General features: G+C 39.4%; 1 protein-coding gene across 1 annotated transcript in view; it reads left to right on the forward strand.

Moving 5' to 3' along the window:
• The window catches only part of cbx6b (chromobox homolog 6b), a 38,443-nt gene extending 15,396 nt beyond the window's left edge, over positions 1-23,047 (forward strand). The window contains exons 6-10 of the mRNA XM_017685683.2: positions 6,328-7,109; positions 10,705-10,957; positions 14,392-14,633; positions 16,001-16,180; positions 20,154-23,047. Of these exons, the coding sequence (XP_017541172.2) occupies positions 6,328-7,109; positions 10,705-10,957; positions 14,392-14,633; positions 16,001-16,180; positions 20,154-20,387 (1,691 nt within the window). The 3' untranslated portion in view covers positions 20,388-23,047. The remainder of the gene's footprint in view (positions 1-6,327; positions 7,110-10,704; positions 10,958-14,391; positions 14,634-16,000; positions 16,181-20,153) is intronic.
• The last annotated feature ends 1,533 nt before the right edge of the window (positions 23,048-24,580 follow it).

Here is a 24,580-nt window from a genome sequence, read left to right on the forward strand (position 1 = left end):
GGCAAGCTGACTAATTAAACCACACCCTTGAGAGAATTTTTTACTCCACATTTATTATTGACATACACTGATTTAATGATGTCATAGACTTTACCTCAAAGCAAACACTTTTCTAAAATCTATAAGATATGGAAAAACTTCTTTAATTTGTTGATTTTAATTTTTGGTTGATTAGGGTGTGTAAGGTGTATATATAATCAGTAGTGCTATGATTTGCTAGAAAGCGAAATCGTCTTTTACTCAAACACTGTGATCGGTAAGGAAGGCCTGTATTCAGATGTTAATAATAATACAGCAAAAAAACCTTTCCCAGATTCCTTCTCACACAGATGCCTAAGCAGTTAATTAGGGTCCAATTTGTCTCCACTGTTGTAGATTGAGGAAATAAGCCCGCAGCACCGGATCTCAGGAAAGTAGAGAATGATGTTGAACAAAAAAACAAAAATCAGCTCATTGTAATTTAATAAATGTCTGAGCATCTCTCTCTCGTTCTCGCTCATACTCTGAATTTCTCTATATGTAGTAATCATTGGCACAGCATCTCACTACAGAGAGAGAGAGAGAGAGAGAGAGAGAGAGAGAGAGAGAGAGAGAGATAGATAGATAGATAGATAGATAGATAGATAGATAGATAGATAGATAGATAGATAGATAGATAGATAGATAGATAGATAGATAGATGCTGACCTAATCTCTCTAGAGAGAGTAACAGAAAGAAATCTCTTTCTCTGTCTCCACCCCCTCTGCTCTCTCTATCTCTCTCTCATACACATATAGACACACTTTCTCTCTCTCTCTATTCAGATAGTGATGTTCCATTTTAGCTTGTTAAGAGGACACACACAGCTGTCCTGCTGCCTCTTCCAGCTTATCACATCTGTTCCGCAAACTCACCTCACTTCAACACTGCTGAGCAGAGCTCTGTTTATCACTGCACTCTGTGTGGGACAGAGTGCAGAAAGAGCCTATATAGCTGCTATAGTTATCCAGAGGCTTGTCTGCCTGTGTGTGATTTGACTGTGTTTAAACCATCTGTGAAAAACATGTGAATGTGTTTATGAGCCTTTGGGTCAGTGTTTAGCAAAGTGGCCTGCTGGGCCTGTTGCCACAGACATGAGCTCACAGTTATCTGGGTCACAGTGGTTGTCCTCAGTGCTCAGTTTGTTATCACTGTTACTGTACTTACAGGTCACTCATGACCTATGCCTAGGTCTTGACCAGTGGGCCAAGGCAAATGAAGAGTGTTGCTGCTGACCTAAAGTCAGGGATGTTATAAGACATTACAGTTATGGAATAGCAAACCAGCCATTAGGGGTGTACTTTGTGTACTTCTGGTGCCGGTCCCAAGCCCGGATAAATGGTGAGGGTTGCGTCAGGAAGGGCATCCGGCATAAAACTTGTGCCAAAACTATCACGTGGATCACAAATATGTTTGCCATACCAGATCGGTCGATGCCCGGGTTAACAACGACCGCCTCCCGTGCTGTTGACCAGCAGGGTGCCGGTGGAAATGGGACTACTGTAGGTCAAAGACCATCAAAGAGGAGAGGAGGAAGGCAGGTTAGAAGGCAGCGAGAGAGAAGGAAAGGCAGGAGTGTGGAGGTTAGAGTAGGGACTCTGAACATAGGGACAATGACTGGTAAAGGCAGAGAGCTTGCAGACATGATGGAGAGAAGGAAGGTAGATATTCTGTGTGTCCAGGAGACCAGATGGAAAGGAAGCAAGGCCAGGAACATTGGAGGTGGATTCAAACTGTTCTATCATGGTGTAGAGAGGAAGAGTAATGGAGATGGGATAATCCTAAAGGAACAGCTTGTGAAAAGTGTTCTGGATGTAAAGAGAGTGTCAGACAGGATCATGAGCCTGAAGTTGGAGGTTGATGGTGTGATTTTGAATGTGGTCAGTTCATATGCACCACAGGTTGGTTGGTGGTTAGAGGAGAAAGAGGATTTTTGGAGTAAGATGGATGAAGTGGTAGATGGTGTCCCTAGAGAGGAGAGATTAGTGATTGGTGCAGACTTCAATGGACATGTTGGTGAAGGGAACAGAGGGGATGAAGAGGTGCTGGGTATGTATGGTGTGAAAGACAGAAATGCGGAAGGTCAGATGGTTGTAAATTTTGCAAAGAGAATGGAAATGACTGTGGTGAACATGTTTTTTTCAGAAGAGGGAAGAACACAGGGTGACATACAAGAGTGGAAGGAGGTGCACACAGGTGGATTATATCCTTAGCAGGAGATGCCACCTAAAGGAGATTGGAGATTGTAAAGTGGTGCAAGGGGAAAGTGTAGCAAGGCAGCATAGGGTGGTTGTCTGTAGAATGAGATTAGAAACAAAGAAGAGGAAGAGAGTGAAGACAGAGCCAAAGATTAGATGGTGGAAACTGAAGGAGGAGGATGGTTGCAGGCAGTTCAGGGAAAAATTGCAACAGGCCCTTGGGGGCAGTGAGGAGCTACCTGAGGACTGGGAAACTACAGCTAAGGTAGTGAGAGAAACTGGCAAAAATGTGTTGGGTGTTTCGTCTGGTCAGAGGAAAGAAGACAAGGAAAGTTGGTGGTGGAATGAGGAAGTCCAGGGGAGTATTCAGAAGAAGAAGGCAGCTAAGAAAAAGTGGGATAACCAGAGAGATGAAGGACGTTGGCAGGAGTACTGTGAGGCTAGTCGCATAGCGAAAAGAATGGTGGCAAAGGCAAAGGCTCAGGCCTATGATGAGCTGTATGAGAGGCTGGACAGTAAAGAAGGAGTAAAGGACTTGTATTGTTTGGCTAAACAGAGAGATAGAGCTGGAAAGGATGTACAGCAGGTTAGGCTGATAAAGGACAGAGAGGGAAATGTACTAGTGAGTGAACAGTGTTGAGTAGATGGAAGGAGTTCTTTGAAGAACTAATGAATGAGGAAAACAAGAGAGAGAGGAGGACAACGGAGGGAGAGATCAGGAAGTGCAAAGAACTGGTAAGGTGGAAGTGAGGGCAGCTTTAAAAAGGATGAAGAATGGAAAGGCAGTTGGTCCAGATGACATGCCTGTGGAGGTATGGAGATGTTTAGGAGAGAAGGCAGTGGACTTTTTAACCAGGTTGTTTAACAAAATGGAGAGTGAGAGGATGCCTGATGAGTGGAGAAGTAGTGTACTGGTCCCCATTTTTAAGAACAAGGTGATGTGCAGAGCCGCAGTAACTACAGAGGTATAAAGTTGATGAGCCACATGGGAAAGAGTTGTTGAAGCAAGGCTAAGGTGAGAGGTTCAGATCAGTGAGCAGCAGTTTGGTTTCATGCCCAGAAAGAGTACCACAGATGCAATTTTTGCATTAAGAGTGTTGGTAGAGAAGTACAGAGAAGGTCAGAAGGAGCTAAATTGTGTCTTTGTGGATCTGGAGAAGATATATGATAGGGTGCCAAGAGAGGAACTGTGGTACTGTATGAGGAAGTCAGGTGTAGCTGAAATGTATGTTAGGGTGGTGCAGGACATGTACGAGGATAGTGAGACAGACATGATGTTTGCAGATGACATTGTAATCTGTGGTGAGACTAAAGAGCAGGTGGAAGAGAATCTGGAGAGGTGGAGGTTTGCACTGGAGAGGAGAGGAATGAAGGTCAGTAGAGACAAGATGGAATACATGTGTGTGAATGAGAGGGAGGCAGGTGGAAAAATGAAGATGCAAGGAGTAGAGGTCGTAAAGGTGGATGACTTCAAATATCTTGGGTCAACCATCCAGAGCAATGGACAGTGTAGAAAAGAGGTGAAGAAGAGGGTGCAGACAGTGGAGTGGGTGGAGACGGGTGTCAGGGCTGATGTGTGACAGAAGGATACCAGCAAGAGTGAAAGGGAAGGTTTACAAGACAGTAGTGCATCCTGCTATGATGTATGGTTTGGAGACTGTGCCTCTGTCTAAAAGACAGGAGGATGAGCTGGAGGTGGCGGAGATGAAGATGCTGAGATTTTCGTTGGGAGTGACATGGATGGACAAGATTAGAAATGAGCAGATCAGAGGGACAGTGAAGGTGGAGCAGTTTGGAGATAAAGCCAGAGAGGCCAGGTTGAGATGGTTTGGACATGTGTTGAGGAGGAATAGTGGATATATTGGTCAAAGAATGTTGGAGATGGAGCTGCCAGGTAGAAGGAGAAGAGGTAGACCTCAGAGAAGGTTTATGGATGTAGTGAAGGTGGACATGGAGATGGTTGGTGTAAAAGTAGAGGAGGCAGTGGATAGGACAAGATGGAGGCAGATTATCCACTGTGGCGACCCCTAAAGGGAGCAGCCGAAAGAAGAAGAAGAAGAAGACAGTTATGGAAGAGCAATCTTTTGCGTTCTAGACTGTACAGAAAAGTATTGGCTTATAAACTTTCACAAGCATTACTTATAACTTTAACTTGGGGTATGCATAGTGCTCTTCAGAATTTTTGGCAACCTTAGAAAAAAAAACTGATTTTTTTATTGGTTAATGACACTGCTGTGTGCAGAGCATGGATCTTAGTGAAACTGGTGCATAATAATGGTGGGTAACTGGTGGGCAGTGATTTAGACTACGATAAGACAGACATATAGTACTCTGCTAAAGTTTTAGGCATCTAAGCAAATTTTTAAACAGTTTACATCAGCAGTGAGTTTATCACAATATACATTAGAATAAAGTCATATTCATAATTCAAAGTTTTAACATTTGATATGTTGTATTTTCCTTTAAAAATATGGTTCACATGATTTGCATATCTTTGCATTCTGTTTTTATTTACATTCTTCACAGCATCCCAACTTTTTTGGAAATGGGATTGTACACAACAGTGGTGTCAGAAGTGGGATAATGCTGCCAAGTGACAAGAATTGGAATGGGATTTCAACAAACTTACAAGTGTATTGCAACGAAAAGATGGTGGAAGAGAGCGCAGGAAGTCTCAGAGACAGCAAAAGAAACAACACAACATGGCTCAGTGGTGGAGTGCAGATGAAGCCCAGAGAGAAAAACCTAGACGCATCTGCCTCCCTCACTACAACTACAGGAGTGCCTGGGGGCCATAATCAATGCAGCTGCAAGTGGTAACCCAGTGTCACGGCTGAATGGCAGCCATCACCGTAATTCAGCTGTGCCTGGCCCTTAAAAGAAAAAGAGCTCCAGGTGACTGAGTGGCATTGACCACAGCTCTCCAGGCACTGAGAGAGTGGATAAGTGTACTACTGGCGGAGCTGTGCACGATGGTTCAGCAGGCATATCCAGTATTCCAGAGGGCTATGCAGGAGTAGCTGGTACTGGAGTGTTTCCTAAACATGCTGTTGCCAGAGGAACTAAGGTGGCGGGTACAGCTCATTAAATTGGCTGGCCTTCAAGCAACCATTGTCAGCAGAGCTCATCCTCTCCAAAGAGACATCAGGGCCAGTAACACAGATCTGTGTTTCAAGAAGGGGCTTTGGAGGCAGGGTGTGCAGAGCTATGACTCCCATCCTGCCCCTCAATAAAAGGCACTTTAAAATGTTATAATAATAATAATAATAACAATGATATAAAATAATAATAATAATAATAAATGTCTTGTATGCACACATGATATGTATGATATGTATGGTCAGTCTTTAATGTGCTTTGAAAATGATCAGTTTGGTCTAAGCACATTTACATCATGAAATAATGATGCTGATTGATGTGTTTTGCCCCTATTAAATAAACAAATAAAGTAAGATTTCATGGGAAAGGAAGGGGGTGCAAATAATTACAAACATAGTTGTCAATAATTTTGTAGGCTATTTATGTTTGTTACCTCATGCAAAAGAGGTTGAGTATGGATTTACTCCAATAATACGGGATGATGGGAGAGAACACAGAGCAAAGCCTTCCAAGTCCACAACATACCTTCAAGGTCTTTGCCTGTATTTCTGGAGGTCGCCTTACTTTTTCTAACAGCTACTGATTGAGCACACGCGTGCAGGCTGAGCTGGATGTGGGCGGAGATTTCTCAAAGCGGCTCCAAACTCGCGTTCCCGTTGGCTTTCTCTGAACCAGCCCTTGCCCCCCGTCCCCCCTTTATCCCGCCCTCCTCTTTAGTCCCACCGGCTCTGCTCGCTCTCCCCACAGTAGAGAGAGCTCCCCGATCGCGGACAGGGGGCGCTGTTCTGCGCTACAGGACAACACTTCAGCGGCAGCATCAGAGGAGCTCAGGCTAACCTGTTATCTCTGTCCCTGTGGGCGATGTAGAGCGTGTAGTTTAAGACTGAAGGTTTCGTTGATCTTCTGTCGTCTTTTTGTTGTTTTTTCGTTTTAGCCTGTACATTTATTTAGTGCCTTTATCTTTCTTTGAGAAAGCTGTCAGTGCGTCGTTCTTGTTTTCTTTCTAAATAGCTTTCAGTCTCACGTTCTTTTTACTTATCTTCTGTTTCATTCGTAGAACGCGTTCAGTGTTTGTTGTTTTTCAGCTTTCCACACACGTTCTTTCGTTTCAGAAAGCGGTAAGTCTCCCGTTTTCTTTCTCCTTTTTCTCGTTTTTATCGCTTGCTCCAACCGCCACCCTGAAGTTCATCGTTGTCATTCTGGCCGCCGGCATGGTGGCTTTTATCGGCGCCGTAATCTGCATCATCGCCGCGGTTCACAGCGGGTCTCCCGCGGCTCCCCCGCTCACCCAGAACCGCTCTACCTCTCCGGTTCCTTTCTCCCCGGGTTCCGTGGCCAGGGCCGGCGCTCTGGACGCTCTCCACGCCACGGAGGCTCCAGGCGGCCCCGAGGCGCCCACCTTCTACGGGCTGACCGGGGGCGTGGGCGGCGCGGGCAGCGAGCAGAGGGTCATTTACAGCCGCCTGCTGTGCACGCCTGTGCCACCGGGCCAGTGTGAGCCCAAAGCTGTTCAGGCGGACCAGCAGCATGAGGATGAGGACGGGGAGTGGGGGTCTCTGCGCGCCGCCGCCGAGGAGCTCCGACACACCGCCCAGAGACAGCAGGACGAGATCCGAGCCGACCGCAGGACCATCCGGGAACTGACGGGGAAACTGGCGGAGTGCGAGGGGACCGGAGGAGTGGTGCAGGAGGAGAGGGAGAGGGGCATGATGGGGGACGAGGGCCGAGCAGGAGCCGTGGAGGAGCTGGAAAGAGCCATACTGCACATGAAGGAAAGGATAGAGAGACTGGAGGTGAGGAGCCACATGTTTGTGCAAGGTTGAATAAAAGTCATTGGAAAAAAGTAATTCAGTGAATTGACTTGATTCAAATGTGTGCATCATCTCAACAGGAATGACATATATATATTACATCGATCCAATTACTGCCAAATATAAATGGGATAAGGCCAGTTTATGTTGGTGTAATTAATTACATAGACATGAATCACATATTTGTCTCAAGCCAAGCACTGGAGACCAACTCGAGGTCCAGCTGGGCCCAAATGTAATGCTATAATTGAAAACTTATAGTGCACAATTAACATCCAGCAGTGCTCAGTTAGCATCTACAGTATTTATAGAGGTCCAGCTGCTCACTAATGAGCACTGTGAATTCAACACTGTAGACGCTAATCCAATAATGTACAGCACTGTGAGGTAGGAGTGAAATATAGATCACAATACTTCACGTTGTGACTGTTTGATAAGTTAGAACTAACACAGTGCACCAGTATTGCCACATTTATAAACTGCTGTAAGTATATTAGGTCTATTGTTTTTAATCAACATCCTGCATGCACTAAATTCACTTAAACAGGACTAATTATGCTTTCTTTCTAATGAAACGACCTGTAATGTATCACAATAGTGATAACACATCTTCATATTGCGCACTCCTTCTGTAAGAGTTAATGAATTAAGAGGTGTTTCACCATTAACATTGCATTTTTTTCATGACTGGGGAATTCGCCTTAAGTGTAACCAACTCTCAAGTTGGACAGCAGGGTGTTTAATCACTTTTTGATGCCATGGCAAGCCTGGCTGGAAGAAAAATGTGAACAAATGGCATTATAAGAGACTCAAAAGAAAAAAAGAAAAAGATTCCTGGCTGTCATAAATCATGAGCAAATATTTTAAATGAGGCATCTTTAAAGAAATGAAGTATAATTATCCAAATGTATTAGACAAATGTAAATAAATTGGGTTTAAATTGGGATTATGTCATCAAATTAGATGGAAAATGTACATGCAAATGAAATAAATGTATTTGTTGGAGAGTAATATTAAAGATATGATGTTAGAAAACATTAAAAATATTTTTAAAAATCTAAAAAAAAAATGATACAAAACAGTAAGTCTGAGTGTAGGGGTATCAGACAAAATTCATTAATCAACAGAAAAGCTTTGTTTTCTCAATGATTTTAAAAATCTCTAAAATTGCAGTCAATTGATTTCTTACAAGTAGTAGCTTTCATTGTAACTCAACAGTTTACTAGTTCAACTAGTCATTCTAAAATATGGTATTTTACCATAATAATACCAGTAACAACCCATAAAATAAATGCAAATGTCTGTCAAATAAAAGCAATGTCTTTTGACATACTTTGTGAATTTACATTCTATTTCTGTAAATTAACAGCTGCAGTGTTAGAATACAGTGTATGTGGTTTATTTGCATGCATTTAACATTTAACAAATTTTGAATAATACATTTTACAGTATATTTACAGTTATTGTACAAATAAACTGCTTTCAGTTCCCACACTAAATACAGTTCTCAATTTGTAATTCACCACTGGCACTGCAAATTAGTCTGATTACACTTTAAAAAGATGTATTTTTTACAGTCTTTATCTGTATAATATTCCAAATTAAATGTACTTCTATTTTTTAGCTATATAATATTAAAACAGACAAGTCACAGTGTGTTCATTCTCAAAATGAGTTTACATTAATAGACCCTGTGTGTGCGATTAGCAACAAGGATGGTTATAAAGGGGATGTAAAGTTCAGCTCCCTGCTGACTCCAGCTCATTCTCGCCCCGATCACGGAGCGCACAGCACAGAGCAGAGAGAGATTTACACTTCTGCAGCCTTCATTGGCTTCAGATGGAGACATCATTGCCGTTTCAGTGTTTTATCACCACACTGCAGTGCTAGGGCGCTTACGCCACTGCTTACGTGATTAAAGCCTTGCAAGAGATCAATAATGTAGAGCATCCTCTACATTAATGAAGAACCCTTGGTGGAGCATCTATAAAATGTCATGATTGCACAGAAGCATGGAGGCAAAGCCAGTACAGGCATCAATACTGTAAAGCTGTAATGACAGGTAGCATCCTTTATCACAATGATCCACGACCACAGTGTGCATGATCATGCGGAAGGGAGGGATGCAGTTTGCAAAACACATTATGGTTCTGAGCTTTGAGACGATGAAGTGTAATTTTATGGCTAAGCTGCTGCAGTGTGGGGTTATGGTGGTTTTTCACTGTCATAAATCCAAACTGATGTTGCAGCATGGTTGCAGCTGCGTATGCAGATTCCGCTCTCATCCATAACAGTGAAGGCAACAAGTTTGAATGAACACAGTATAACTTTTTTTAATTGAAAATCTGGAATTAAAGATGGCAGCAAAACGATATCGGCAGAAATCCCGAAGAGAAATATGTACCTCCGTTCTTCCAGAGTTTAACTTTCTAAATCATTGAAACACAGCAGTAAATGTTATGATGAATGAACCAATAGAAATGTCTTTACATGAACTTAAATGAAAAGTTAAGAATGTTTTTGCCTTCTTCTGTAAAGTCATCACTGTGAAGGTTGTATTTTTTTTTGTCAATGATGAAATACTGTATCAGATATTGAAGGGAAAAAAGGATGAATTTGAACCAATACTGTGACAAATTTGCCCTGAAGTAGCACTCACTTACACTTATTTGTTAGGTTTGTATTCCTTCCTGTGGGGTTATAGAGTATCTGAGTAGTTTGAGCATGATTGCTTTACGTCCTTATCTAAAGTAAAGTGCTTCACTTAAAAATAGATCATTTTAAAGATGAAATTTGGTATCGGTATACCAAACGCCGATACTCAAGGTTTCGAAAGAAAATGTGTTATCATGCCATGACTAAAAATAGCAAACGACCATCCACAAAGCCACAGATTATGTTATAGTAATAGTGATGGTGAAACTACACCGACTTGACAAAAGAAGAAAAGTCTAGCAGAAAAAATTTTGTCCCTACCTCAAATGAACAAAAAGTTTGATGTCTGAAGTTTGGTGAAGTTTGCTTCTTTATTTTTGCCCTGGAGCTATGCGGCTAATAACTGACACGTAATGGTAGCTAATAAAACCCTTTAATTAGCATTATGTACACTGCATGCTTAAATCATCACAGGCTTACTTTATACTGCATTACATAAACTAAAACTGATCTGCTTATGTGGTTTCACTGGCATCAACAAAAGTATGTCATATAGCTAAAAACAGCTTGCAAAAGTCACTGTTGTAGCCTGAATTATTCATACTTTCTTTCCATTTTGATAGATAGCAGTATGCCGTACAGTGCCAGACGCCGCATAAGCATGTCTATTTTAGATTACTGAACAAACTGATGTGGTTTGAGGTGAGCATGTGATGATTTAGGCATTCATTTTATTCAGTGCTATTTGGTACAGAATATATTTCTATGACATTACAGCGTATATAAGCATGTCTTGGCTGATGTTCACTTGGGTAAAAATGAGTAAATGTGATTTTTGCTGAACCATTTCTTTTATATTCATCGTTAGTCATTACTTTCCCTGAAGCTCAGTAATGGTAATAGTCTGTTCTTTTGTTTGTAGTCAGAAATGGCCCCCTTGGCTCACAACCATACGGAGACAGGACAGAAAAGCGCAGACAGAGTCCAGAGCGGCACTAAGGGTAGGGGCACAGTTGTTCAGAGGAAAGTGGAGGATCTGGAGGGAGAGCTGAAAAGAAAGATGAAGATGTTGGAAGAGGAAAGGAAAGCCCTGCGCAAAGAGACGCAGAAACATCAGGAGCACATTGACCAAGGACTGGACGCTGTCCACCAGCGCATCAGTAGCCTTGAGCAAGGTAAAGGAGAGAGATGGAGAACGGGTAAGAGGATGGATGGATGAATGAATAAAAGAACTGGGAGATGTATTGTCTATACTGGTATAACAGTGTTGGTGTCACACATTAATACTGATTTTAGTTTTATTGGTAGATAACAAGCATTATATCCATAATAATTTTCTATTCATAAAGTAGTGGTGCTCCTGTTGCCTCGCTGGTAGAAAGACTGTGACGCTGGGGAGCAATGATAAGGCAGATGCACCTGCTGAGAGAAGCGAGATTTAGTAGGGGCAAATCCGGTCAATACGGTCCAGGGTCAGAGAGCCAACATGGATAGATCGTGCAACAGACATAACAAAAAAGGAACAGGATAAACACAACCACATAAAACAGAAAATACAACAGAGGCTGGCAGATACATCAAACAATACAATACATACAATACAAAGACCAAACAGAGACCAGCAAGCCAACAGGAGAAAACACAGGTTTTAAATACAAGGAATAAAGGTTAACAAGACACAGGTGGTTAACACAGGTGGTTATAATCAGGGGCAGGGTCTGGAAACAAGGGGGCAGGACTGGGAAGAAGCAAAACAAGGAATCACATGGACAAGACCAAAAGAAAACAAAAGCACATGTAGGACTGGGAGGGGCCAATCGTGACAAAGACACTATTTAAGACTCCATTTAGTGTTGTTTTAAAAGAAGAACACAAAACAGTCCATCAAAACAAGCTGCATCAGGCTTATAAGATATTCTTTTAGCACAGTAGCAGATCTCAGGATGGCTTTATAGACTTTATTAATACTAACATAAATAGTGTCTTATACTGTTTGATGGGTAGAGTCAAAAGTAAGTAGAATTAAAAGCACCTTTGTATAATGAAATTAAAAATGAAAGTACAAAATTACATGGTCAAAAACTCAGTACTCAGAAGTAAATATATTTTTAATATATTATATAATGTCGACAGCCCCAGAATTATTAACACCCCTCAAAGACAATCACATTACATAAAAATTACGGTTCAAATGTTCCTCAAAAATATTTAAAGAAATATCTCACCAGCTATCTAATAGAAGCCATTCCTACAAATGTGTTTTAATTTAAGAATATTCCTTCAACAGTAAATAGGGCTAAAGTATTGGCAGCCCTAAAGAATATTTGATCCCCTTAAAAATCCCAGGCTTATTACATACTAAGACTCATTGTTCAGAAGCTACATGGATTTCAGTCCAAACTGGCTGAGCTATTCTTGGGTTATAGAAGTGTGTAATAAATTAGGACATGCTAGGGGGCCAAGGCCATTTAGGGAGTAAAATAAAACTTGCATCATTGGTGAAAAAAATCTTTCTTTTCTCTAAATATGAGGTTACCCACATGTAAACTCCTTTTGACATCCATCAACATGGGTAAAACCAAAGAGCTTCCAACTCAAATGAGACACAAAGCTGTAGTCCTGCACTTTGTTTGGTTTGTTTCCAGCCTGAAATATCAATCATTGATTTTAGCTCATTTTCATGAAGGGTTACAATAATTCTGGAATTGACTGTATCTCCCGATAAAGATGGCAATACATACAAAAATTTAAGGCAATATCTACCTTGAATGCTATTACAGAGAAATATTTGCCTAACATTTATTTATATAAGTTTACAAATACAGTAAATGAATAAAAGTCAGGCATTGTAGTGCAGAAACCCAGATTTGTCTAAACATTCTGCTCTTCACAATAAATATGTCATCAAATATCGGTTTAAAATATTGGTCAAATATAGGTGTCCAGACATTGGTATGCACAGCTCTTTTTCAAAGGAATAATATGATATGATACTCCGATAGATCTGGAAAATTTTGTGGTATTGTATTACAACACCTAGCGCTAAAAAAAACATCATCAACAGCTTATGTGAAGTTGAGAGATATAACAAGGCAAAGTGTGAAGGTGGGAGAACCTAAGCCGAAAATAGAGTGGGAAAGCGGGGGAGATTTTCTACAGAATCTTTCTGAGGCTTTTATAAAGTCGGTAAGGACTGTTTTGAGTTAAAAAGTGAATCAAAAGGTGGATTTTAAAGGAAGACACATTACTGCTTTAACGTGTTGGATCAATTATGCAAAACTGTTAAATATTTAGCCGCCCACTTTGACATATTGGATAGTATATTGTGCATTTATTAGGATATTTGAGAGATATTATAATGTACTGCTGCTCCAATAAACCAAGGATTTCATCAGGTTTGACATAAAACCTATGCAAGCTTATGTAAGATTAAGTGTGATGCCTGTCTGCTGTTCTTTGTAATGCAAGCTAAATCTCTCAGGGAAGAATTGATGTATAAGATTGCAATTGGTGAATGTGAACAACATGCATTAAAAATTACAGGACTGTTTAGAAACAATTGTATGAGTTACAGGGGACTGTGTTGGGTGTTTGCTGAGGAGTCTGGTTTACTGTTACACTCAAAATTTAAAGAATGTTAAATGTAAAAATGCATATTGAATTTAATGCTTCCTTTACATATTTGTTTAGGAGCCATATTCTTAGTCCTTTTAGAGTTTATTTCTCTTATTTTTAATATAACATGTAGAATTTTATGTATATATGTATAAATAGATATATCTATCTATTTATATGTGAGTAGTTGTATTACTAAAGCCACGTTCAAAGCTTTTGGAATCACGATACAAGCTTTAACCTGTCACTTTATTCATGCCCATAATTTAAGTCAAGTTATGAAATATCTAAAGTGTGCAAGAGTGCAAGTGTGCAATAAAAAGTTATGACATGAAAAAATAATAATAAATTAAATAAAAAATTATTTCTGGTCATTGCTTTTCAAATATAAGGCATTCTTGATATTAATTTAATTATAAGTTTGTTCTAGATCATTTACAGATTTCTAAATTACTTTAGAAACATCGGGAAAAAAATGGTTATTCAAGGGTTCTTTAGTAAAGGGCATGGCTCTGTTTAGATAAATGAGTTTTATATAGAACCACTGTATGATCAATTGGCTGCTTGCATAGTGAATTGGTTTTTCAGACTGATGGAGAGTGTGTTGCATATGGTTCTATATACAGCCTTTTTGAAAATGGTTCTACATAGCACCAAAAAGGGTTCTTCTACAGTTATGATATCAAGCTTGACATAATAAAAGAATGATTTTTGGTGCTATAAGAATAAAACCATTTTCAAAACGATAATAAAACATAAATAAATAAAGCATAAAATGTGGCCTGTTCATAAGCGGTACATGTTTATGTTTTGTTTCTTTCCAGTTAAACTTAGCAAACAAAAAGAAATTATGCCCTAAAACTGTTCTCTGTGTAAACTTATATTCACTTCGAAAATCAAGAAAACATGTCATTTGACCTGGGGTGTTCAAACTTTTGCATATAACTGTTTATCTGAACTTTCCTGAATATGTCTGCATGTGTCTCTGTGGCAGGTCTGTCGGAGAACAAGTTTCCAGAGGGTTATAGGCTTTCGTTTCCAATGAGGAGCAGCTCCATGTATGCTGTGGTGAAGCACTCCCTCCCTGCCCTCCACGCCCTCACCCTCTGCATGTGGCTGAGACCTGCGCAGAGCATCCTGGGAACTGCAGTTTCTTACGCCGTGCCAGAACAGAGTCATGAGCTGGTGCTGCAGCAGCTGGTGCATGGCCCCATTGAGTTCATCATTAACAATGAGGTACGTACAGTGCCACTGCTGTGAAACCCTAAAAATGACAGTAGATATATATAACCACTTTTGTATGTTTTATATCAGTTCAGAAAATATGTCTTGTAGACTAGACCATCTTTGAGTACATTGAAGGAAAATTCCTTGATTAAATCAGTACAAGTTAAGTGCCTCTAAAAGCTCCCTCACAGAAAGTTATTACATGAACTCATTCTGAATATGCAGCCTGATATCTGAGTCTTGTTTTATGATAGGTTTGCAATAAAACTTTGGCCTAAAATGTAGGTTTTTTTCATTCATACTACTTGAAGGGTGTTGTAAGTAAAATTGGTCCCCAAGGAAACCTGTTTTTTCATATTTATATAAAATAATTTCATATTATTATTATTATTATTAACATTACATATAAAAATTCCGAAGACACATGTAGCTTCACTGATCTTTTTGGATGGTAAAAAAGTTGTTATTTGTGTTGTTGACATCCTGACCCCTGGTTTCTATCATGACCACTGTTATGAAATAAAAGTTTCAAAGTGTCTCTTCAATTTCTAACTACTCTGAATGACTTTGTTTATATCGCAACAAATTAAAATTGTAAAAATTGAAGATTTTTTTTTAATCAGTGGAATTTCCTTTCAGGGATTTAGTCACAATTTATAGTTTTCACTATTATTTTGGGGAAAAAAACATCAAAATGAATCAGTAGTCTTTGCCAGATTGCTTACATCTTACAAGCCTCTTGACGTAACTGTTAGTGGCAGCACTATTACAGTTTAACTAAATCAAGTTTGGTGTATTTAGACCTGTTAATTACTCTTGTAATTACTATGATCAGTTATTAATTAAAGGACTCATATCCTACATTTTCTTCCATTTCTTTTCCCCTCAGGTCCACTTACAGCATTTGTGTTGGGTTAAATACCAAAATGAGTTATTATTAATTTTTGTATGATGCGTGGTACATTGGCATTTAAAGTATTATTTACATACTACATAAAATTCTGTTTTAAAAAAGTAATTAAATTTAATTTCCCATTACAAAGATCATTTCTTTTCTCTCTTGGTTGGATTTTTGACTTCCTTGCTATTGTTGCCACATTTTAAATGGGTAGTTGAGTTTCAGCTTGTTGTTGACAGGACTCCAGTGGTAAGTGCTTCCTAGAGGCTATGTTTCCTCAAAATAGTAACATAATGGGCACTCATAAGATTTAATATTAATGTGATTCAGTCTCTTCCACATAGGCTTTGGTTATGATGATTTAATATGCAGCCGTAGGGATGCGCTCCTTCAAGCGATCTCAGAGAATCACTGTGCCAGCGAAATATTTCATTCCAGTAAAGCTACTTTATAAAAGTTTTGTTCCTTCCTCCTGAAGGTGGCGCAGTTCACTCTGAACCTGACGGTTGGTGTGTGGCAGCATGTGTGCATCAGTTGGAACAGGAGAGCGGGGGTGTGGCACACCTACCTGGGAGGCAAGCTGAAAGGTGAGGGAAAGGACCTGGCAACCCGCCACTCCATCCGGCCTGGAGGAACACTTGTCCTGGGCCAGGAACAGGTGAGTCATACTCTGGCTCAGGCTCCGGGTGACCAGATTTTCAGTGTGGTGGCTCAGAATTGCTCAATTGGCTGCACTTCCGCTCTGCATGCGGATACAAAATGCCAAGTTACATGTGATATTTAAATGAAACTTAAAGCCATTTAAAAGAGAGCCTTTTTCTCCAGTCACCTAATCAAATTGTTTATTTCTTATTTTCAAAGAATTTTCAAAGATTTCTTGTTTCCAAAGTATGTGGTTCAAAGATCTCTCTATGATTTCAAATTTCTGTAATATAAATTGGTTTTCTTCCCGCAAACCAGAAGGAGAAGCAGCTAAGATGTGTGTGCGTAGATGCTTTTCTCAGAAAATACATGCAAACTGCCCAAATAAATAGAAAAAAAGAAGAAAAATATGCTGAAAAACACAATATATGTGGAAAGTGTGTGTGTGTGTGTGTGAGTGTGTGTGTGTGTGTGTGTGTGTGTGTGTGTGTGTGTGTGTACATCGATCAGGCATAACATTATGACTGCAAATGCAACAGTCATGGGCTGGAGGTTAGGGAACCGGCTGACAGTACATGACTGAAGTGTCCTTGAGCAAGACACCTAATTATTAAGGTGTTATTAAACACCTCAGTATAACTGCTGGACTGAGAATAGTTCACCTACCAAAAATATCCAGCCAACAGGGTCAAATTGTGCAGCAGCAGCAGATGAGCCATCGTCTCTGACTTTACATCTACAAGGTGGACTGACTAGGTAGGAGTGTCTAATTGAGTGGACACAGATTTAAAAACTCCAGCAGCACTGCTGTGTCTGATCCACGCATACCAGCACAACACACACTAACACACCACCTGCTCCAGTATACAGTATACAGAGAAACAGATGGACTATATATAGAGAATATATATTAATAGGGTTAGGGTTATATATATTCTCCCAAACAGCATAATTATATATCTACATAATCCCTCATAGATAACCTTAATGTGCAATATGTGTCAATATGTCATGCTTTAGCAGTGAAATTGCACAGCATAGTATTTTCACAATATGGTACCAGTGCCTTGGAAGACTGAATCGATAAATAATATACATAACTCAGTGGAAAATGGAAAAAATAAGTCTAATTTGACGATGAATGCCTCAAGATTTGCACAAAATGTATTAAAAGAGAACAAAGCATGTTTCTGCCTTTGTGTTTTCAGTCAGATACAGAGTGCAATAAGTTAGTCTTTTGGCATTAGAGTTGGTGAAAGGCTGCTGTTGCACTAGCAAAAACCAATTTGAATGGAAATACCTCGGGGCTTCTGTAAACCTGATTAACTTTCTTCAGCCCTCTATCCACACACCCTTCCCTTGTGCATCTCTCATCTTATCTTTATCCCTCCCTCATTAAATTCCTCTTTCATCATTCTTTCATTAAAGACTTCCCTTAGTCCGTCCAGTACTGCTGAGCTTTTACTGCTTTTATTGGGGTTGTGTTTTTAGGCTGGGACTTTAATGGCTACTGGCCTATGGGATAAAGTCACATAGTGGGAAATAAAAATTACTGGAATATTCCCAGAAATCCACCAGAAAAGGTCATGTAATTTATGCAGAAAATATCTCATTACCAGGAATTCAGAGAAACATGTGCACTTGGGGTGAATTCTAGTATAGTTTTAATCAGAATTTCTCTCCTTCATTTTCTACTTGCTTTAATACCCAGTAATTCAACCTTTTGTCTACTAAAAGGTTACCTGAGAGTTGAAGCAATGATTAGGCCAAAAAAAGAATAGTTTTCCTCCTTACTCAAAATATGGTCAATCAAGCCAAGACATGTTTGGTGTCTGAGGTTTTCTTCTTTAGTTTTACACTGGATCTATGAAGCTAACAACTAATGGAAGCTTATGACAGCCAGTTTACCAACCTGCATGCTTAAATCCAGTGGGGAACACTCAGGGCCTTCTAAGGTCTTCAGAGATGGCCTAATGGTTTCTGTGAAATAAAAATGCAAAGATTTTGATACCTTGTGCAAAATGAAAATAAAAACAGAATGCAATGATAAATGAATGCAAATTACTTAAACCATATATTTAATTAAAAATAGTACAAATACAACATCAAATGTTGAAACTGAGGAATTTTATGGTTTCAGGTAAATATAAGGTTGTTATGAATTTGATGACAGCAACATGTTTAAAAAAGACAGAGGTATTTACCACCCTGCTGTATCACCTCTTGTTTTAGCAACGTGATTTCCAAAAAGAATTTCAAATGTTGATTCGTTGGACAGGGGGACACTTTTCCACTTAGCTTCAGTCCATCATAAATGAGCTCATGCCCAGTGAAAGCAGCTGTTAAAATATGAATTCTTCTTTCTTCTATGGTGTAACTTGCATTTTTGGATGCAGCAACAAACAGATGATGAAAATGTTCACAGAAAACTGTTTTTAGATGTGTTCCTGAGCCCATGCAGTGATTTCTACTACAGAATTGTGTTTGTTTTTAGTGCAGTACTGCTTGAAGGCCTAAAGATCACAGCCAACCAGTATGTTTTTGCCCTTGTCCCTTACATCCCGAGATTTCTTTTTTATATTCAATCATGGTTGCCAATTAACCTAAATAGTTGTGAGATGTTTTGTTGATAGTTGATGAGATCTTTTAGCAAAACACAGCTTTACCAGTCTTTTGTTGCCCCATCCCAACTTTTTTGAAACATGTTGCTGGCATCAAATTCACAGGCATATTAAAAAAACAAAACAAAAAAAAAACCAATAACATTTCTCAGTCTCAACATTTTATATGTTGTCTTTTTACTGTGGGTACTGCCGTTGCCTCACAGGAAGAAGCGGCTGGGTTCAATTACCTGGCTGGGCAACTGGAGTCCTTTCTGTGTGGACTTTGCATGTTCTCGCTGTGTCTGTGTGGGTTTCCTCTGGATGCTCCAGTTTTCTTCCCACAATCCAAAGACATGCAGTCAGGCCTATTGGAGATACCAAGTTGTCCCTATGTGTGAGTGTGTTGTAAACAGGGTTGTAGTACTACTTGAAGGCACTTGTTAGTTGGAAAAAAAATCTTAAATTCTTTAAATATCTATTTAAAAATGTTCAGTTTTTTTCATTTGCTATTTAGGTAGATACAGCAGAACTAGCTCTCCCATTCAGGAGCTCTACCTTCAGGAGTTGAACTGAAGGCCTAACATGTTACTACCAACATAATTAGGAACTGCCAGCAGAATCAACCAGTCATGTTTTAATTTCCAATGAGTGGGACCAATTTTGTGAGAAAAACATCACTCTAGATCTGCTGTGATTCCTAGATATATCACCCACGATGAGTATGAGTGGTAGCCTATTCAATGCAAAACAACAGCTGCTCTATGCTTGGCTGTTTAGTGAAAGGTTAACCGTAAAAGTGCTACAAAGTAAGATATATATTAATGTCTTTTACAAGCTTCAAATGTCTGCAGTTAATCTAGAACACCCCATTCTAAATCCATTTTTGCAGTTATAACAGCTTCCACTCTTCTGGGAAGCTTTCTACAAGATTTTGGAGTGTGTCTTTGGGAATTTTTGTCCATTCATCCAGAAGAGCATTTGTGAGGTCAGACACTGATGTTAGATGAGGGGTCCTGGCTCTCAGTCTCCTTTCTAGTTCATCCTAAAGGTGTTTGATGGGATTAAGTTCAGGACTGGCCTGTGTGGGCCAGTCAAGTTCCTCCACACCAAACTTGTTTTGTGCACTCGGTCAAAGTCATGCTGGAACAGAAAAGGGCTTCACCCAAACAAAAAATAAGCAGCATACAATTGACCAAAATGTCTTGGTCTGCTGAAGCATTAAAATTTTCACTGGAATTAAAGGGCCTAGGCCAAACCCCTGATAAACAACCCCATAGCATTATCCTTCCTCTACCAAACTTAAGTAGAACTTTAAACAAACTTTAAGCAGAGAGCAATGTTGCAGGGTTTTAAAAAGATTGAATCCTGTCTCCTCTTTTCTTGCAGAGTTCGATGGGTGGGCTTCGCTTCGTGGCCTCCCGGGCTTGGATAGGGGACCTCTCTCAGTTTAATATTTGGGACCGATTGCTTACTCATGCAGAGCTCAACGCCCTTGCCCACTGCAGCACTGGAATGCTGGGTAATGTAGTCCCCTGGAACAGCCGTGAGATGGAAGTGTTTGGAGGGGTCACCAAGCAGCCAGCCGAACACTGTAGCCGTCATGCTAGTGTACGGCTGTGAAGCTTAACAGCAGGAGGTCACAGCAGGGTGGGTGGTATGTCCAAGGCTAAGTCAGGTGAAAGTAGATTAACAAGAGCATTGGCACTGTCATCATCAACCATTACTTCTGTATCAGTATCTCTGTGAAGGCTTGAAAGCACTTTGGAATACTTGAGATGAATGTGTAAAACCGTTGCCTTTAAGGCTGTTATTTTCATCAGTGATGCATTTTGTTACTGAGGAGCATTCAGTAATACCCAAGAGAAAAAGGAAACTGGCTTTACCTTTGAAAATGATGTTGGCTTTGATCCAGACCATTTACTTTTCACAGAGAAATCGGAGGTGAATGTTCCATGGCAGTGCTACACGGTGCGGTTTTCTGTTTTTACTTTGATCATATTTAGGAAAGGTCAGAACACAGAACACAGTTACATCAGGCTGTTTATTTCTGTTCTGTCATTTTGTACTGTATCTTTTTGTACTTATTTTTTTTCAGTACATTTTTGTAATGGTATATGTCACCCTGTTTCTATGGCGATGTTAAAGAGAGTTTTTGGACGAGGTCAGTGAGGCATTAGATTTTCCTTCCTGTAAACAAATCAGAGAACTTGTTACGTGATGTTTCCTTTCAGTTGTATTTAAAAGTAAAGGTAAAGTACAGTGCTGTGCAGATGTCAGAAACCTCGTTTCATTTATTACATTTCCAGTCAAAAGAGAAGTTAAGTCGGAGTTATTGATTTTTTCAGGAGATATAAGATAATCACTTGCAAAACGTCAGAGGAAAATAAGAGAAAAACAAACGTTTCCAAATAACATTTAACATATTAATTGTAAGATATTAATATGTGAGTAATGTGACTCCTAACAACCATGCATGACCTGGTACACCACCAAAACTGTCCCCGTCAGATGCACAGTACTTAAAGCTTTCGTCTTTGAGAGAAAATCACGCTCCAGATAAAAATCACAAATGTTTCTGTCCATCCTTCCACTGTGAAAAGACAACGTAACGCTATAGGTCTGAAAGGATAAATAGCTGACAAGAAGCCCTTACAGTGGAAAGAAAACAGAAAAAAAGAATATTTGCAAGTCAAACGAAGTTGCTGGTGTTCTCAGATGATTGCATGGTCCATGAGAAGCACAAAGCGCAACCAACTTCTAAGACTACACTTTGGAGAAGTGAAAAACTGAAGGCGAATCAACTGAAAAGAATGGAAGCTATAATAACGGTTAAGGCTTCTGTGTAATTTTCTGTTAAATATGTTTTGTGCTTTTTCCTTGTCACTGAGAATTGAATAACTAAAGGACATGAATTTTGACTGGAAATAGAGTTAATAATGAGTGGTTTGTGGCTTTCGCACAGTACTATAAATCAGCAATACTATGCATACATTTCTGAAATTACAAAACAGTTAATGCCAATGTGAATATGGTGACATCATATAATGACTGAATATGATGACTGAACCCAGTGAGGAATCCACATTGACGTAAAATACTTCATTCTAAAATATACTTTTTCACTTTAGGATTATTTATAAACGTTTGGAAGATATTCTGGCAGATAAAGATCAGACTGACTCTGAAACTGTTTTGCAAAAATCTATGTCCATATTGCAGTGTGTTTTATTGCACCGTTATTGTTAATGTAATTTTTATTTGTTGATGAATGTGACTGAATATACATTCCACGCAACATTTCAGGACTGAAATCCCATATAAAGTGTATAAAACTATATACTGTATATCACATATGAAGTGTATCATATATTATCTGAAGTCTTCTGTACTTATCAGAGTGTTATATTGAAGATATGGTACACAAGCACAGGTCTAAAATCAGAACACCAGCGATGAATGGACATGCACCAGCAAAGGTCACACAGAAAATGCCAAGAAGATTGTTTTTGCACAATTTTTGTGAGTGATTTGAAAACAGTAGTGGCATGCAATAGTCTAGCACGAGGGCAAACATTTGACAGCTGACCTGAAATGACCTGATATTGACTTTATTCTGTCCAGTTTCTTCACTGATTCTCTTCTCGGGAGTTCATTAATGTCCAGCTCCCTCGCTGTTGTTAATGTGATGCCTGTTGTTTTTGCAGCGTTTGCACCTCTGTGGTTACCATGCTATCATATACTTGGTGTGTATATAGAAAAAAGCTCATATTTAAAGAAAATATGTTGGTGTACCAGTTGCTTCAGAAGCTACAAGACCTTTATTAGCAAGAATGTGTTTAAAATGAAGCTTTCCCTTGCCTGATGTTTTTCTATACTGCGTTTTCAAACTTGTTTACTTTTATAAATCCTTCTCTACTAATTCTGGTCATATCTTGCATTCTGTCGCTGTGTGTACCTGATTGGAGGACCAAATGTGGAAAATGTGTGAAGTAACTATGAAGAGTAAAATTGATTTCACTCTTACTAAGTCTTTCTCTTTGTTTGTCTGGCCTTGGCCGTCTAACAATGCAGGAAATACAGACACGTGCACTGTGTCTTGTATGAATTCCCTGTGGGAACTGTAAGTGTTACCTAGCAACTACCCTGTCACATCTTGACACGTTGCAATAAAGGCAAGCATATCAGAAACATGCTGCTCATCTGAGGTCACATGACATGCTGAAAGTATGCAACTCATTTTACAAGCTGCATCACAAGTTCATTAAAAATGTGTTGCTTATGACATCATGCTTCTGTGTAACTCATTCCTCCTTCACCTTCCCCAGCCCCCCATGACTCTTCACCCTTAGACAGAAATCAGCTGTAGCACAGGTCACGATGATGATTTATGTTGTCGTTATAATTATAAACTCACAATAAGCCAGTGGTTCCCAGACTAAGAGTGGCGGCCCCATGCGGGATCGGCTGATTTAGAAACATTTCATGAATGTGAATTTACATGTATAACAATTATAGCTAACTTAGAGCATAACTACATAAATCTACACATGATAACCTATAGGATCATAGTGCACACCAGTATGTGAATAGCAAATGCAGCTTTGAACAGTTCTACAAACAATCATATTTTCTTTAATTAAATAAAAAATAAATGTATTTAATAGCAGAAAATATATGTAGTGACAATACTTAAGGTTACTCACTGGTCTTCTGAATTTGAGATACATTTACTTCAAACAAAGGGATCTAATCACTCATCATGTGACCATAAAAGACAGGGGTGCAGTCTCCCTTCCTGCTCTAAAATAAGGCTCCGCCTATAAATGAAAACTATGTTTTGGTAGTGACATGAAATCGTCGGACAGCATGTTTGGAATAAAGACATGGAATAAACTTATGATAAATCTAAATCTTTCAACTTCACATTAAAAGCAGCTTAGCAGCTGTCTTCAAGCCATTTGTCTAACTCATAAAATATCCGCTTATCATTTGAACTGGGTTACAATAACAGTATTCTTGAACCCTGCTACATAACCTTGATTGTCATGGCAGTTTTCATCTGCTTTCATGAGTTGTCATAATAGCTTTGTTCAGTCATGTAATAGTGTCTTGTTACCAATATCAGTAATGGTCATGGCAGATGGCATTTTATTTGATGTCATGACAGCTTATGGCATGTGTTAATGTTTGCTAAGTATACTCTAGTTAGCCATCATGACATCATACATTATGTCATCTGTCATGGCAATTTATGGTAAATTTAAACATGACATAGCTAAACTACTGGACATGATCTGCCACGACGAAGAAAAGCAACAGATGGGATGGACAAGTCAGAGAATTCAAAGACAACAATAGTTGTGAGGCAAGACTGCACATTCTGGAAGGTGCAAATGGATTGAAAAAATGTTCTCATCCATAGCCTTTCTTACAGACGTGATGTGAACTGGTTGGTTTAAAAAGATGCTTTTTGAAAAACTAAATGTTACCTTTGAGGCCACCTACCAGCATGTACTTTTATGCTTTTGCCTTAGTAAAGAAATGTAAGCCATACTGCAGCTTTTTCCAGCGTACATGTGAGTAGGTACTTGTGTACATCTGCCACCTCTGATTAGATTCAGCAACTAACTTCTGACTTTTTCAAATGACTATATACATTATAACCTGCCAACTCAAGATTAGATAAACAAGATTAGATGAGGGTGCATGGCGCCCTGGCTAGCCTAAGACTGAAATGACCGCGTTGGATTAGACTTTAGCAGCACACTCCAATCCTCCCCCGCTGCACAAAGACATTAAAGTTATTGTGCCGT

This window comes from Pygocentrus nattereri, chromosome 14, assembly GCF_015220715.1.
Source record: "Pygocentrus nattereri isolate fPygNat1 chromosome 14, fPygNat1.pri, whole genome shotgun sequence".
Lineage (NCBI taxonomy): Eukaryota > Metazoa > Chordata > Actinopteri > Characiformes > Serrasalmidae > Pygocentrus > Pygocentrus nattereri.